The sequence below is a fragment of the Pseudophryne corroboree genome, chromosome 6 (genome assembly GCF_028390025.1).
Source record: "Pseudophryne corroboree isolate aPseCor3 chromosome 6, aPseCor3.hap2, whole genome shotgun sequence".
Classification (NCBI taxonomy): Eukaryota; Metazoa; Chordata; class Amphibia; order Anura; family Myobatrachidae; genus Pseudophryne; species Pseudophryne corroboree.
The window spans coordinates 536,862,943-536,881,010 of record NC_086449.1 but is presented as its reverse complement, the minus strand read 5'-3'; the positions used below and the strand labels follow the sequence as shown (position 1 = coordinate 536,881,010).

The 18,068-nt window shown below is 44.5% G+C and overlaps 1 protein-coding gene and 1 long non-coding RNA gene across 2 annotated transcripts in view; one reads left to right on the top strand and one right to left on the bottom strand.

Annotated features, from left to right (window-relative positions):
• The window catches only part of LOC134932849 (uncharacterized), a 103,333-nt gene extending 89,948 nt beyond the window's left edge, over nucleotides 1–13,385 (bottom strand). Inside the window, exon 1 of the long non-coding RNA XR_010179509.1 lies at nucleotides 13,297–13,385. This is a non-coding gene — a long non-coding RNA (uncharacterized LOC134932849). The remainder of the gene's footprint in view (nucleotides 1–13,296) is intronic.
• BTG1 (BTG anti-proliferation factor 1) lies at nucleotides 12,621–16,165 on the top strand. Its single transcript, XM_063927635.1, has 2 exons — nucleotides 12,621–13,050; nucleotides 14,241–16,165. The coding sequence occupies exons 1-2, from the start codon at nucleotides 12,906–12,908 to the stop codon at nucleotides 14,600–14,602; spliced, it is 507 nt and encodes a 168-aa protein (XP_063783705.1). The 5' UTR covers nucleotides 12,621–12,905; the 3' UTR covers nucleotides 14,603–16,165.
• The last annotated feature ends 1,903 nt before the right edge of the window (nucleotides 16,166–18,068 follow it).

Sequence of the window (18,068 nt, the reverse complement as noted above, 5' to 3'; positions counted from 1 at the left end):
TCCTCCTTCAAACCCTACTCCCTTTCAGTCTCCATTACTCTGCCCTCTCTTGGCTGACCTCTTATCTTTCTACCTTCTCCTTTGCTATTTCCTCCTCTGATGCCACCTCTCCGTCTACCTCTCAGTATCTACCAAGGGTCTGTTCTTGGCCCCCTTCTCCTTAGACACAGTCTTGCTTGGAGTTCTCATCAGCTCCTCTGGCCTCCACAACAATATCTATACTGATGACCCGCAAATTTACCTTTCCACCATTGAACTTTTAGGTCTCTGTCCCTTCCTCGGCCCCAGAATTTTCTCAAATGCAATAGATTCAAAATCAAACTCATTGTATCCCCCCATCTAAGATCCCACCACCATCCTCTCCTCTGTCCCCATTCCTGGGTGACATCCCTAACTCTTCCCTCTCATTCACTCACCACATACAATCTATCTCACAATCATGCCACATCCACTATATATCTAGAATAAAGCCTTTTCTTACCATGACTCATACACACACTTGTCCTTTTCTGCCCAGACTACTGCAACCTCCTCTTACCTGGACTTACTCTCACTCACCTTTCATTCACCTCTTCTACTGTTCTGTATTGGCTTCAACACGCTGCAAACTGATCACTGGCTCCTCATCCACCAAAAAAAATTCAAAACTCCTCACTGTCGTATATAAAGCCATCAATCACTCCTTTGTTTCCCATGGAGCACTCCTCATATTAAAATGGAGAGTCTGAAGTCATCCAAATGTGAATCCTAATCTAATAAAGAATCTTGTGATTTAGCAGACATGAGCACATTAGGCCCTTTGTGTGACCACCTGCATCTCTACGCTATGCTATAACTCAGGAATAGAACCAGAAGGCAATACTAAGAACAACATGCACTAATTAATGCTGGGGAGTCATTCACCAGTGTAAAATTAGAGACAGTGTAAGGCTAAACAAGATTGGAGGGGCTACGTCACTGACCAATAGGCACACTAGGATACAGCCTTAGAATACGAGAAACAAAAACAAAATACAAGGGTTCATATTTTCGAGAGGCATATTGTTTTATGTCCAGAACACTCTTTCTTAATGACAAAAACTAATGTTAAAATGACATGACTGCACAAAACCAAAAGTTTGCTTTGCCAGTTTCTCATCTTGCTGCACTGAGTTCTTCAAAACAGAGCTTTATTCAGATGTATCTGCAAGTGAGATTAGAAAAGGCTCCGGCTCAACCTCCTGCTGTTGTAATGCAGCTCAACACTTGAAGGGACAACTGGTAAATACTGTAGTGCCACTCAGGCTATCATGCAAACAACTGGCTATGGCAGAAGGCATTCCATATGCTTGTCTGACGACACCACATCTACAGTCTCGAAAGTCCATTCTCAATCTAAACCCCATGCAAAATTAACTAAATCCAATGTGATTTCAAAGTATTCACAAGCACAATAACAAAATGTCGATAAAATACATTTGATAAACAGAGCTCTTATACAGGTTGAGTATCCCTTATCCAAAATGCTAGGGACCAGAGGTATTTTGGATATCGGATTTTTCCGTATTTTGGAATAATTAGATACCATAATGAGATATCATGGTGATGGGACCTAAATCTAAGCACAGAATGCATTTATGTTACATATACACCTTGTACACACAGCCTGAAAGTAATTTTAGCCAATATTTTTTATAACTTTGTGCATTAAACAAAGTGTGTCTACATTCACACAATTCATTTATGTTTCATATACACGTTATATACACAGCCTGAAGGTCATTTAATACAATATTATTAATAACTTTGTGTATTAAACAAAGTTTGTGTACATTGAGCCATCAAAAAACAAAAGGTTTCACTATCTCACTCAAAAAAGTCTGTATTTCGGAATATTCCGTATTTCGGAATATTTGGATATGGGATACTCAACCTGTAATAGTCAATTTCATTATATTATTTATAATACTGAACTACTCTATAAAAAGCTATAGGGAGGGGGAATTAGGAACAGAGTCCTATGACCATACAATCTCAAATGACATTTTTTGTGAGTACTTTTCAAAAACCATGAAGATGAAAGCTATGGCACTTAGACACTAATAGATAGGTACCGTAGCCAAGGTATCTTGCCTTTCTATCTTAAATATCTTCTTCTATTCTTTGCTATCTTCAGAGCAAAGAACCTTAGTATTGGCCTTACAATGGTGTAAAAATTAATCTTGTAATAATAGGATTTTAATTAAATACCGGTAAATACTTTTCTCATAGTCCGTAGAGGATGCTGGGGTCTACATTAGTACCATGGGGTATAGACAGGTCCACTAGGAGCCACTGGCACTTGAGTTTGAGAGTGTGGGCTGGCTCCTCCCTCTATGCCCCTCCTACCAGACTCAGTCTAGAAACTGTGCCCGAGCAGACGTACAACTTTGAGAGAAGGATATTACACAGATAGTGGCGAGATTCACACCAGCTCACACACAAGGCAAACCAAGCTAGCCAGATTGAAACATAAGCAACGGCTGAACAATGGGGTCATTCCGAGTTGTTCGCTCGTTATTTTTTTTCGCTACGGAGCGATTAGTCGCAAACTGCGCATGCGCAATGTTCGCAGTGCGCCTGCGCCAAGTGAATTAGCACAAAAGTTTGGTATTTTACTCACGGCCTAACGAGGATTTTTCATCGTTCTGGTGATCGTAGTGTGATTGACAGGAAGTGGGTGTTTCTGGGCGGATACTTGCCGTTTTATGGGAGTGTGCGGAAAAACGCTGGCGTTTCTGGGAAAAACGCGGGAGTGTCTGAAGAAACGGGGGAGTGTCTCGGCGAACGCTGGGTGTGTTTGTGACGTCAAACCAGGAACAAAACTCACTGAACTGATCGCAGTGTAGGAGTCAGTCTGGAGCTACTCAGAAACTGCTAAGAAATTTCTATTCGCAATTCTGCGAATCTTTCGTTCGCAATTCTGCTAAGCTAAGATACACTCCCAGAGGGCGGCGGCTTAGCGTGTGCAATGCTGCTAAAAGCAGCTAGCGAGCGAACAACTCGGAATGAGGGCCCATATTACTTAACCAAGTAACAAAACAGTACTTACCCAAGAACTAAGCATTACTGAACTAAGTAACCACTTTAGGATCACAAAGAGCTGGGCAGGCGCCCAGCATCCTCTACGGACTACGAGAAAAGGATTTACCGGTAGGTAATTAAAATCCTATTTTCTCTTACATCCTAGAGGATGCTGGGGTCCACATTAGTACCATGGGGATGTACCAAAGCTCCCAGAACGGGAGGGAGAGCGCGGAGGTTCCTGCAGAACAGATTGACCAAACTTCAGGTCCTCAGCGGCCAAAGTATCGAACTTATAGAACTTTGCAAACGTGTTCGACCCAGACCAAGTAGCCGCTCGGCAAAGCTGTAATGCCGAGACACTCCGGGCAGAAGCCCAGGAAGAACCCACCTTACGAGTAGAGTAGGCCTTAACAGACTTGGGACACGCCAATCCTGCCATAGAATACGAATGCTGGATAGTGAATCTAATCCAGCGAAAGATCGTCTGCTTAGAAGCAGGACACCCAAGTTTCTTGGGATCATACAGGACAAACAGAGTCCGTTTTTCTGTGACGAGCAGTCCTCTTCACATAGGTTTTCAGAGCCTTAACGACATCCAAGGACTTTGATGAAATTGAGGAGTCAGTAGCAACCTGCACCACAATAGGTTGGTTGATATGAAATGCAGACACAACCTTCGGAAGGAACTGCTGACGTGTCCGGAGCTCAGCTCTATCTTCATGAAAGATCAAGTAGGGGCTCTTACAAGACAAAGCCCCCAACTCCAACACACGTCTAGCAGAAGCGAAGGCCAACAAAGTGACAGCCTTCCATGTGAGAAACTTGACCTCAACCTCCTGTAGAGGCTCAAACCAATCCGATTGGAGAAACTGCAGCACCAAGTTAAGATCCTATGGTGCCGTAGGCGGCACAAAGGGAGGCTGGATGAGTAGAACCCCTTTCAAGAAAGTCTGAACCTCAGGGAGGGAAGCCAATTGCTTCTGGAAGAAAATGGATAGGGCCGAAATCTGGACATTTACGGATCCCAACCTCAGGCCCATATCTACACCTGCTTGCAGGAAGAGGAGAAACCGTCCCAGTTGAAACTACACCGTAGGAAACTTCTTGGACTCACACCAAGACATATTTTTTCCAAATACGATGGTAATGTTTAGACGTTACTCCTTTCCTAGCCTGCATCAGGGTAGGAATAACCTTGTTCGGAGTGCTCTTCCGAGCTAATATCTGGCGTTCAACCTCCATGCCGTCAAACGTAGCCGCAGTAAGTCTTGATATGCGAACGGCCCCTGCTGCAGCAGGTCCTCCCGAAGAGAAAGAGGCCTCGGCTCTTCTAGCAGTAGATCCAGAAGATCTGTGTACCAAGCCTTTTTTGGCTAGTCAGGAGCAATGAGGATCGCCTGAACTCTTGTTCTCCTTATGAGTTTTAGAACTCTTGGAATGAGTGGAAGTGGAGGAAACACGTATACCGACTGGTACACCCACAGAGTCACTAGGGCGCCCTCTGCCACGGCCTGCGGTCCCTCGACCTGAAACAATACCGCCGAAGCTTCTTGTTGAGACGAGAGGCCATCATTTCTATTTGAGGTACACCCCAAAGATCTTTTACCTCCGTGAACACCTCCGGATGGAGTCCCCACTCTCCTGGATGGAGATCGTGTCTGCTGAGGAAGTTCGCTTCCCAGTTGTCTACTCCCGGAATGAAGGTTGCTGACAGCGCCAATGCGTGTTTTTCTGCCCAGAGGATGATTCTTGTTACCTTTGACATTGCAGCCATGCTCTTCGTTCCGCCCAGTCGGTTTATGTAAGCCACTGTCTTTACATTGTCCGACTGCACTTGAAAGGCTCGATCCCGCAGAAGATGGGCCGCTTGGAGAAGACCGTTGTAGACAGCTCTTAGTTCCAGAATGTTTATTGGTAGGCCGGATTCAGACTTGACCACCTTCCTTGGAAGGTCTCCCCTTGAGTGACTGCGCCTCAGCCCCGGAGACTTGCATCCGTGGTTAGAAGGATCCATTCCTCAATCCTGAATCTGCGGCCCTCCAGAAGGTGAGGTAATTGTAGCCACCACAGGAGTGAAATCCTGGCCTTTGGCGACAGACGTATTCTCTGATGCATGTGTAGATGAGATCCCGACCACTCATCCAGGAGATCCAGTTGGAAGGGTCGAGCATGAAACCTCCCGTACTGCAGAGCCTCGTAAGAGGCCACCATCTTCCCCAGAAGGTTAATGCACTGATGAACCGACACCCGGGTTGGCTTCAGTACATCCCGGACCATTGTTTGCAACAATATTGCTATCTCCTCCGGAAGAAACACCCACTGCACTTCCGTGTCGAGGATCATTCCCAGAAAGGACAACCTCCTGGTCAGCTCCAAATGTGATTTTGGAAGATTCAGGATCCAACCGTGTTCCCTGAGTAGGTGGGTCGTGAGAACAATGGACCGTAACAGCTTCTCCTTGGATGATGCCTTTATCATCAGATACGGAATTAAGTTCACCCCCTGTCTGCGGAGGAGAACCATCATCTCCGCCATCACCTTGGTGAATACCCTTGGTGCTGTGGAGAGGCCGAATGGCAGGGCCTGGAACTGAAAATGACTGTCTAACAGTGCGAATCGGAGAAAAGCTTGATGCGGGGGCCAAATCGGAATGTGGAGGTACGCATCATTGATATCCAGTGATACCAGGTATTCCCCTTCCTCCAGACCTGATATCACCGCCTTCAGAGTCTCCATTTTGAACTTGAACTCCCTCAGAAAGGGGTTTAGCGATTTTAAGTTCAAAATGGGCCTGACCGAACCATCTGGTTTCGGTACATGAAAAGGTTCGAATCGTAACCTTTGTTTTGCAAATGGGGTGGAACTGGTACAATGACCTGTGACTCCACCAACTTCTGGTTGGCTTCATGTAGGATAGCCCTGTCTGCCAGCAAAGCTGGCAAGCCTGATTTGAAGAATCGGTGAGGAGGGAGATCTTGAAACTCCAGCCTGTACCCCTGGGACACAATATCTTGCACTCAGGGATCCAGGCCGGACGACACCCAGACGTGGCTGAAATGCCTGAGTCTCACCCCCACCCGCCCTACCTCCAGGCTGTGCTGTCCACCGTCATGCTGAGGACTTTGGCGTGCTCGAAGCAGGCTTCTTTTCCTGGGAACCCGCCGCAGCAGGTTTTTTGGATTTTGGACGACCTCCTCTAGAGAAGGTGTTGGACGGCTTGGTCTTTCTTGTTTTAGCAGCCCAAAAGGACTATGATGCAGCTGAAGAAAAAGGTTTCTTCGTAGCAGGTGCAGCTGAGGGAAGAAAAGGTGACTTACCAGCTGTAGCTGTGGAAATCCACGCATCCAACGATTCCCCAAAGAGAGCCTGACCTGTGTAGGGTAGGGTCTCCACACCTCTCCTGGATTCCGCGTCGACAGACCACTGGCGCAGCCAAAGTCCTCTACGAGCCGAAACAGACATGGAAGATATCCCTGCAGCCATCGAACCCAGGTCTTTCATGGATTCCACCATAAATCCTCCAGAATCCTGAATGTTACGGAAAAACAATTCAGCGTCACTTTTATCCATTGTATCCAAATCCTCAAGTAACGTGCCTGACCACTTTACTATAGCTTTGGAAATCCATGCACAGGCAATAGTAGGACGTAGTATAGCCCGTGAAGCCGTGTATATGGATTTGAGCGTAGTGTCAATTTTGCGATCAGATGGTTCTTTGAACGCGGTAGATCAGGGGACAGGTAAAACCACCTTTTTTTGAGAGTCTGGATACAGATGCGTCAACTATGGGTGGGTTTTCCCAGTTTTTCCTATCCTCTTCAGGGAAAGGGAAAGCAACCAGAACCTTTCTAGGGATCTGAAATTTTTTTCTCCGGGTTTTCCCAGGCTCTCTCAAATATAGCATTTAATTCCTTAGACGCAGGGAAGGTTAGCGAGGTTTTCTTATTGTCAGTTAAGTATGCCTCCTCAACCTGCTCAGGTGTTGTATCAGCAATATTCAACACATCTCTAATGGCCTCTATCATCAACTGCACCCCTTTTGCAAGAGATGCCACCCCCCGCAGTACATCCCCATCACCGTCTGCCGTATCAGAATCGGTATCCGTGTCATCGTGCATAACCTGGGCAAGAGCACGTTTTTGGGAGCATACAGTAGGGGGACCTGAGGTAACAGAACCGGACCAAACTTCCATAGAGTTCTGTAAAACCTGAGTTGCAGACTAATTTTGTGCAACTCTAGTAGAAATCTGAAAAATCATACTTTTAATAGAGGCTAACTACTCAGGCTCCCTTGCTGGGACCTGCGCTAACACAGTGCAATCCTGATTACATGGAATGGGATCATCCTGAGAGGACATATCCTCTGCAGCATATGACTCAGAGTCCCTGGACATAGCTTAAAGGAGACCACAAACACACACACACACACACACACACACACACACACACACACACACAGTGAAGGGCAGACAGAGTTTCCCCCCTAAGAATGGCAAGAGAGACACAGAGATTGGAGCCAACCCACACACAGCACTACAAGATAGGGAGACCCCTAACCAGCGCTTACTGTGTATCTTAATAGGTTGCACAGTACAGATATACAGCCTCCCCCCCCCCCCCCCCCCTCTTCTACAACCCCCTGGTACTGTATAAGATAGCTCCCTGTGGACCAATTAGACTGACAATTATTTAAAAAAAAAAACAATAATAAACAATATACAATTATTCTCTAGCTCAATGCATCCTTTACCTTCACATATCACAAAAAAACTGTTGTTCATAAAAAACCAGCATGCTATTAGTATACTTTTAATATAGCAAGATATTTCCTAGCCAAGCTGACTTGCGGCATGCATATATTTATAGCCTAATTGCAACCAGCCGCTGAACTACAGAGCTGCTGTAAGGTGGGGAAACGCGTCTCAATCTGTTCGCTCGGTGGGACCACACTGGCAAGATCTGCTGCATTACCTCACACGACTGGGACTGGACATACCTCCGGACAAGGCTCACATTACAGGTTTAAAGCACCAGAGCCGGGAGAGAATGGAAATACACCACCCACAGTGAGGATGTGGTAAATCACCTGTTTTAAATTAGCATGGCCATGCTTAACTGCGATTGCAAATTTTAAACTCTGCATAAAAACTATCTATGACTGCATACCTAAATAACAGCTGCCTACTATAGAAGTCTATACAGGAACTGTTTTAAACCGATCTGCATATTAATCTCTCTATGCTTGGATAATTAACCATTAACCCTTTCTCTGCTTGGCAAACTGCAAAACAAACCAACAGACTAAGTACTAACTTGGTAAGAAAGGATCTTTAGTGAAAGATCTTCCAAGCAAGGACTATTCGTATTAAAGGACTAGTTGCAATTAGGCTATAAATATATGCATGCCGCAAGTCAGCTTGGCTAGGAAATATCTTGCTATATTAAAAGTACACTAATAGCATGCTGGTTTTTTATGAACAACAGTTTTTTTTGTGATATGTGAAGGTAAAGGATGCACTGAGCTAGAGAATAATTGTATATTGTTTATTATTGTTTTTTAGTTTGATAATTGTCAGTCTAATTGGTCCACAGGGAGCTATCTTATGAGTATATATTTTATTATAGTAAGTAAAAACAGTTAAATAAAAATAAAATTATATTTTAAAATAAATTCTGTCTGAATCTTTTTGGAAGTGTTTGTTCTTTGAAGGGGGGAGTAGCTCCTTCGATATTGAATAGCTGCAGACAGTTTAGGATTAAAGACTGAGCATTTAATTGGCACCAGGTGATACTTGGTATCTTTGTGTTCTTTTCTGTGGTACTGTATTAGATAGCTGGAGTTGATTTGGAGGGACAGCTCTCACTGACAGCATTTCTGCAGGCAGGAAAATGGCGCTGAACACTGCTGGGTCCGCTCTGAGAAGCTCCACCCCCTTTCATGGCGCTGCTTCCCGCTCTTCTGAAGATTATACTGGCCTGAAGAAAAGTGCTGGCAGCGATCCTGGGACTCTGACAGGCTTGGTGGTCAGTGCAGGGTGTAGGAGCTGGCTCAGGGCACCCCTCACAGCACTGCACTATGTACCGCTGAGCCCCGAAGCGCCCATACCCTGTTGCCGCCATCTTCACACCAGCTCCCCGCTTGCCAGCGGGGCCGGTGACTAATTCGCCACTGATATTCTGGCTCTGTAAGGGGGTGGCGGCATGCTGCTGGGGTGAATGATCCCCTGTGGCGGGGAACGTTCGATCCCCTCAGGAGCTCAGTGTCCTGTCAGCGGAGATAATGGTTCAGACCTCGCAGGGCGGACACTACTCCCCCCTTAGTCCCTCGAAGTAAGAGCCTCCCTGTGCCTAAACTCTATTAAAAATAATAAAACTAAAAGAACTCCTATGGAGCTCCCCTAGCTGTGACCGGCTCCTCTGGGCACATTTTCTAAACTGAGTCTGGTAGGGGGGGGCATAGAGAGAGGAGCCAGCCCACACTCTCAAACTCTTAAAGTGCCAATGGCTCCTGGTGGACCAGTCTATACCCCATGGTACTAAAGTGGACCCCAGCATCCTCTAGGACGTAAGAGAAAAGTAGATTAAACCTAACATGGCTATACACCCACAATACTTTTTCCAGACAACACCAACAACCTACTTCCTGAAGCACTTTTTATCACATACTATATTTAGGAGGAATAACATGTGTTTTTTTTGTTTGTTTTTTTGTTTTTTACAAGCTCTCTGTACAGTTGCTATAATACTATCAAAGCACATCGTAAATAGAAATGTAAACATTTATCTTGAGCTATGAGATCCTACTTGTCTCTCTGTTCAAAATGAGTACATGTTACTTTGCTGTTCCTCTTAGACAATCCCTGCTATTCCAAACCTAAAACTAACCACATACAAAACACCAAAGCACAGAACTGAACATCCACAGATGGATACTTGAGTCCACAAGAAGGGTGTGTGCTTCCTGTGGATCTGCTGCTGTTTTAGGGTCCAGAGCACGTGGAGGACCCTTAATGTCTATCTACCTGACAGGAATTTCGCCATTACACTGCTGAAGAGGTTGCAGAAATGGTGAAACGGGTGGCTGAACCAGTTAGTGGATGTGCAGACAAAAAGTGATAAGTAAATACTGTAGGTTGTTTATAAATGGAGTACTAAATGAGTTTTTGTACCGCAAAATGCTTGGCCATCAGCCTTATTTCTTGGGTACTATTGGTGGATTTCCTTCTAATATAATTATCCAGTCGAGTATGGAAACGTGAATGAGTTGGTGCTTATTATATAAAGATGGTCAGCCTAGAGGTTTGAAGAGTCCTAAAAAGCAGCAACAAACAAGACTATAAAGCATAAAGAACACTTAAGCTGAGTACACATTGGATGACATGTGTACCCAGCGATGCCGTCAGCGACGTGACCCCAGCAATGAATGACAGCAGGGAGGGGGGGAGAAGCAAGGGCCATGCTGCATGGCCCTCGCTGGCAATATTGCAGTCGGCTGTACATGCATGAAGATGTCGCTGATGACGCGCGGGAGCGTGAATCGTCAGCGACATAGTACATGTGCACTGGATGATATCGTGAACGATGTGTCAGTATTGGCCACTTTATCGTCTAGTTTGTACTCAGTATAGTAACAATTTACAATGTATACATACAATATTTTAATATTCCAGTGTTAATATTGACCTTACTACACTTTTAACCACCTTACTGTTGTTTTGTATGCCAAACATTTACTTTTAATGTTTTTCAAAAACACATATGTGCAAGGTCTAAAAATCAACAGCTCAAGAACAAAGACAAAACCACCTCAAAACAAAAAAAACTATGTCATATTAAGCACGCAAACCCTAAGTTGACAACAACTGTAGAGACCGTTTAGATGTAATTTATTAATAGTCACTCATTAACTTCAAGAAACACAAAAACTATACCAAAGTATAATCAATCATTGATACTAGGTAAATCATTACTTTTTGAGATTGAAATTCAAGTACAGTGTTTATTATCTGAGAAATGCAATCTGTGCACACAAACCCATGACTTGAGAGGCCAGTGTCTTAAAATATGTGCAACACCAAATATAATGCATTTAGTTAATGGATTACATAAAATGTATAATTGACAGAGCTACAACTACAATAAACTATGCATTGCAACCTACTGTACAGTAGAATATTTTTTCCCCCACTTAAATAAAAAAAAAAGACCCAAATAAATGTAGTTGTCATATAAAGGAAAATGTTGATCAATAGGGCCACGACCAAAGGAAAAAGCATCCAGCATGTTACCAATGTATTTAGGCTGCATTTATAGTTTTACATTGTTGGAAGGAGCAGTGTATTTGTAGCACTTTCATGTTTACATATACTCCTAAAACGCTGCTCCATTCGCCTATGTAACTAGTATGTAGAAAGCTCAAACACTTTTGAGCGTTTTCTGTCTTAGGAAAAAACAAATATAAGTATAGAAAATGAAGACGGTCTGGTTTTCCCATATGAAAAATACTTGCCTTACTGTAATCTGTGTGGACAATTACCATGTTTTGCAAACCTATGTAGTACCGAACACTACCCTAAACTGTATTATATTGTACAAGACCTGGTTTCTTATAAGAAGTGAATAAGAAGCTAACTTCAGCCTCGTGTTTCTGGACCATATTAAAAAAATCAATATGCAGATATTAAACAAAACACGTTATTGAAACAAAACAAAAATCCTGAAAATACCAATGTAAATGAGTAAGTTGGAGATGTTTCACAAGATACCTGCTTCTTACAGTATTATTTACATATACTACTAGATGGAACCGGCTGCTCTCTGCAGATCCCTTACGTAATATACGTATACGGATTTAGTCATGGATATTTTTAATTTCTGAATAACACTATCACGTGGATCAGAGGCCTGTGTACTGTGATGCCAGCCGGCCCGGCAGTGTGCTGTGCCGTGTGACTCTGCTGCTGCCGCCCGACACCCATATTTCTCTCTCACATAGGAGACAAGGCGAAGAGCCCGTGTCACCAAGTGCTAGGGGAATCAGTGGGGAAGGTGCACAGCCGGCCCCCAGCACCCGTCTGCTGCAGACCCCTGCCCACTAATCCCAGCGGCGACGGCTGCAGCGCTGCCTAGCCTTTGTTGTTGTGCCATGACTTTGCCTTGTTATGGTCTCGGGACGCCTTCCGGTGGGGGCGGGGGGCTCACAGGCGGCCATTGCGTGACGTCACACTGATGACAGCGCCGCCTATAGGCCACAGCTCACAAACGCGGCAGCAGGCACCCGCGAGCTTCCCTATGTATATACACAGTAACACGCATGCGACGGACACAGCCTACATTCTGTATCACGTAGCACACCGCCCCTCCCCCTCCGTGCTGCCGTGTTTACCAGGAGGGACTTTCCCCCTCCGCCGCACCTGCGCTCTCCACTGTTTGCAGACAGATTACGTCACCCCTCCTCCATCCTCCCCGCAACACGGCGACGTCAGAATGGGGCGATCTCCCGATTGGGCCGTTACCCTGACCCCGCCCCTTTGACGCCATTTCCTTCCCCTCGCCTTATAAGAGTGCGCACTAGGCTAGCGGAGAGCACTTTGCCTCCGGGAAGTGGTTGTAGAGACTGTGTGTGTGAATGTGAGCGGTGTCCTCCTGCCCGAGGGATGGTAAGCAGGGAGCGGCGCTTGTACACACCCCGGGCTCCCCGTGTATCTCCGGACATGTCACGGGCTTTGTCTCGTCTCTAATAAAAACACATAAAAAAAAAAAAAAAAGTGAAAAATAAGAACAAAAAAATCGTAACATAAGAAACCGGAGAGCAGCCGGATACCGCCGGTGGGAGCCGCCCGCCTGAGCCCGCAGCCTCCATGCATACCCACTACAACCGCGCCAGCATGAAGCCAGAGATCATCGCAGCCGTGGGCTTTCTCTTAAAGTTCCTGCGGACCAAGGGCCTGATGAATGACCGGGAGCTGCAGACGTTCAACCAGTCATTGCAGGAGCTGCTGGCAGGTAAGGGCGGCCGTGCGGTGTGTGTGTCCGGGGCGCGGGTGTGACAGTGGTCCGGGGTACTTTGGCGCTTGCCGAGTCTTTGTTGTAGAGTGCGGCCGCCGGCCCCCTCCTGCCCCCCGCGCTGCTGCTGCGTCCCTCCTGCTGCTGGTAGTGACAGCTCTCTGGGCTGTCCGGGCACCTCCCCCTCCCTCCCCCCATATATGTATATACAGTGTAATCACACCCGCCCACCCGCTGTATGTGTACCTGTGTGTGCGGTATCACACTTCCCATCTGCCCTGTACGTGACTGATGTCAGCAGTCTCCTCTCCGGGTGTCTATAGGGTGTCTCCTGGCTGCCTCCCAGGTGGCACATTGCTCACGCACACTCCCTCTTACTGGCATGTGGCCTTTTAGCCTAAAGTGGTTTCCTACACTGCTGTCCTGTGGCAGCCTGTATGGAATAATAATTATACAATAATCTATATGCCCTATGGCTAACCTTGACACTGCAGCTGTTGTTGAACTACACATACCAGCATGCCTTGCTACAGTTTTGCTATTTGGCCATGCTAAAACTGTTGCAGGGCATGCTGGGATGTTTAGTTCAACAGCTGGAGTGTCAAGGTTAGCCATCACTGGCCTATGAAGTACAACTGATGTGCTAATCTGTTATTCACAGCAGCACTACATCTACATGCTTACAACAAAGCATGTTGCCCGATCTCCCCAGCCTAATGCATGAAGTGCCATAACTATAGGAAATATACTGTGCCACATTCTTAAATTAAGGCTATTGAATCTTCCTAATGCACAGTAGGGTGGCTATAAAGGTCAAAGCATCTTGTTACTAATTCTATTGTGAAACATTTTTGCTGTGTCTACTTGAAGTGGTAGTTAAAATAAATTACCTCGGTAAGAAGTTTGTGAAAACTTGAATTTACGTGCACAACTTTGTTGTGAGCCTGGGATAAGAAATACCATATTGTGTGTTTTTGACTTATTTACATGATTTTCTTCTCAGACCATAATTGTATTTTGCATATATAGCCATATTTTTGATCCTTTATATTTAAGCAGCAACTAACTTACTTCACCTTACAAATACTGTTTGATTTTATTTTCTTGATTTTGACTAGTAATTGTGTTGCCATTGTATATAAACAAAAATTATTGTAATTGTACATAAACAAGTTACTTTTCCATTATAGAACATTACAGACATCATTGGTTTCCAGAAAAGCCTACCAAAGGTTCTGCCTATCGGTGTATTAGGATTAACCACAAAATGGATCCCTTGGTTGGGCAAGCCGCTGACCGTATTGGCTTAAGCGGCCAAGAAATGTTCAAACTTCTGCCAAGCGAACTCACCTTGTGGATTGATCCCTATGAAGTGTCTTATCGCATTGGGGAGGATGGCTCTATATGTGTGCTGTATGAGTCTGTACCATTAAGTGTCTGTAACCAAAATAGCAGCACTCTTGTTGAGAGCAGAATCAGCTGCAAAGATGAACTACTCATCGGTCGAACAAGCCCCTCCAAAAACTACAACATGATGACTGTATCTGGCTAAGATATGGTCAATGGCTGGATCATCTTGTAACAGATGGAATAATATTGTCTTTAATTTGGGAGGGCTCCTATGGGGAAGGATTGTGAGGTTTAAAATGTCACAGCAGTGAAGATGGGGCACAAAATAGAAGTAGACCTTACTGAAGTGAAAGTGCCATGGTTTGGACAGTACCTTTTTAGTAATTTAATAGCCTGTAACTAAAGGGCAATAATAGATTTTAGGGACTGAATTAGTCTCTGTGTATTTCTCACTAGTCCTTTGGTCAGTGGTTAACTTGTATTAGGGCAGGCATGTCCAAACTGCGGGCCTCCATCTGTTGTGAAACTACATATCCCAGCATGCCCTGACACAGTTTTGCTGTCAGAGAATGCTGAATCTGTCAGGGCATGCTGGGATGTGTAGTTTTTCAACAGCTGGAGGGCCACAGTTTGGACATGCCTGTATTAGGGTGAATGTGCATACTTCATGTTTATCTTCCCCCAGCATTTGGCTGTCTTCATCAGTTAGCACCTATATTGTCAGTGTGTGCTGACAGTGTGTTTACTATAGAGCTCAATGACCCCTATGATTAGATCAGGTCAAGCTATGTTCCCTTTGCAGCAAGCCAAACCTGACAGAACTGGATGACACACCTGTTCTAAGACCTTGTACTCACTGGTGTTAATTTCACACATTTTCATCACTAATAGTATACAGTAAACTGCTGTCAACACAACCAATTATTGTGTAATAGCACCATACCCAATGTACAGTAGGTCTCTCTAGTATGCAGTTTGCGTTGCTTTTCCAGCAACAGCATATTCCTCGATTCTTGTGTTCAACATTAGGACAGCCACTGCCCTTATTATTAGTAAGATATGCAAGTCATGTGTTTCTCATTTTTACTAGTGTTAAATTGATACCAGTGCGTACTTGGCCTTCATCTGTGAACCCAAAGCTCTTGTGTTTGTAGGACTATTTTCCTCTCTGCAGTACCGCAGAGTACAACTTGCACTAATGTTTTCATTGTTACTATTTCTGGCAGCTCAGTAGCAGGGTGAGGAGTTTGGAATATGACACTTACTGGAATTGTATATGGCAGACATAACTTGCACTGAAAATAGATATAGTTGTATATAGTATCTGGAGAATATTCCAAGTCTGCCAAAATATACTTGAGAATCCTTCATATTGTGACATAAACTTGAAAGTAAATACATTCTTCTGCTTTGGCAGCAGGCTTTGAAAATACACAATAAAGACACTGTCTGAACTATGGCGTTCTCACCAGCCAGCTTATCTGTACATTTCCTAGCTTGTAGTTTTCTAATACGGAGTAAACTTCTTATTTTTAGAAAGTGGAGTTCTGCTTTGTAATTTCTTGTACTTAATTGGGTAAAAGTCTTTTCCACAAACCACCATCTATTTTGTGAACTTTGTTAGTCTTTTATTTGATAAATTATGAACTGCTGTAAATGTGTACAGTTCATGTATATTGATTGTGACAAAGATGTACAGATTTCTATTTTAAATGAGAGATTTTTCTTCTCTATAATAAATTGTTTCTTATCTTGGCATTTTAAACAGTCTGGTCTGTATGCTGAAATAAACAATGTACATAAACAGAAGAATCGGGGAGACTGGGTAGAGGGGGGTTAATTCATGACAATCTACAGTTAATCGGATCCTTCACGTAAACTCCTGGAATCTTTGGATACACCTACCCATTTTGGAACCATGTATTGGATTTAGGCTAGAGTAAAATATGTACATGGTTTTCCGTAAGTGTCTTTATGATACGGAAATAAGTTCAGAGTTGTATTGCCAGAAAACACACTGGACAGTAATCTCAGGCGAATGCAACCCTTCTGTGAAGTAAGGATATAAATACAGTTATGTCCCACAAATCTATCATTTGCATGGAGATTTTCCTAGGCAACTGTGCAAATGCCATGGTGCATTTCATCCTGGAAACTTTTATAGCAAAGTATTAACTTTGCAGCAGATGCTCGATTGTATGTAAACAATGCATGGTGATTTGCAGAGTTGGATAACATCATGGATAGGCTGCATCCATATAATGTGTTTAAAATGTCCTGGTGGATAAAGCTTGCCTGGAAGATAGGTAATTCTTCTGCACTGTGGCCTCCTGATTCAAAGGTATGTCTATTTCTCAGGTATGTTGCCCCTGGAAGAGATGACTCCTAATATAAATCATCTTTTATTATATATTTTGCCTAAATGTATAAAAAAGGCATATGTTAGCATGGGCCATACAGTAATCAATTACATCAGATTGCTATCATAACTTTTGCCTCAGCAGTTTCTATATATGTATGTGCACATATATAAAATTACTTTTGTGCTTTGTTTACAGGTCACAAGTGTCAAATATTACATAAATTAAAATGTTAATTATAAGGCTCACCTAAAGCCCTGTTTATATAAGTGGTGTTTCATAACAGCATCACAAAAACAGTTCCTCACGTGGCTGCCGTACCGGGAAGTCAAAAGAATGATCTTGGCAGCTCATAATTAATACGTTGATTGCATAACAAATCTTTATTTCTCTGACGTCCTAGTGGATGCTGGGTACTCCGTAAGGACCATGGGGAATAGACGGGCTCCGCAGGAGACTGGGCACTCTTAAAAGAAAGATTAGGTACTATATCTGGTGTGCACTGGCTCCTCCCTCTATGGCCCTCCTCCAGACCTCAGTTAGAATCTGTGCCCGGCCAGAGCTGGATGCGCACCTAGTGGGCTCTCCTGAGTTCACTAGAAAAGTATTTGTTAGGTTTTTTATTTTCAGTGAGATCTGCTGGCAACAGACTCACTGCTACGAGGGACTGAGGGGAGAGAAGCAAACCTACCTGCTTGCAGCTAGCTTGTGCTTCTAAGGCTACTGGACACCATTAGCTCCAGAGGGATCGAACACAGGGCCCGACCTCGATCGTCCGTTCCCGGAGCCGCGCCGCCGTCCCCCTTGCAGAGCCAGAAGATAAAGATGAAAAACGGCGGCTGAAGACTCCTGTCTTCATTAAGGTAGCGCACAGCACTGCAGCTGTGCGCCATTGCTCCCATAGCACACCACACACTCCGGTCACTGTTGGGTGCAGGGCGCTGGGGGGGGGGGCGCCCTGGTCAGCAATTAGTTTACCTTTTGGCATAAATTAGCACATAATACAGTGTATAACACTGTATATGTGCAAAAAACCCCGCCATTAACATTATAAAAAGCGGGAGAAGCCCGCCGCTGAGGGGGCGGGGCTATCTTCCTTAGCACAGCCAGCGCCATTTTGTCTTCACAGCTCCGCTGGAAGGACGCTCCCCAGGCTCTCCCCTGCAGTATCCAGTACGACAAGGGTAAAAAAGAGAGGGGGGGCACATAAATTTAGGCGCAATTTGTGTATTAGCAGCTATTGGGAAAAATCACTCAGTATAGTGGATATCCCTGTGTTATATAGCGCTGTGGTGTGTGCTGGCATAC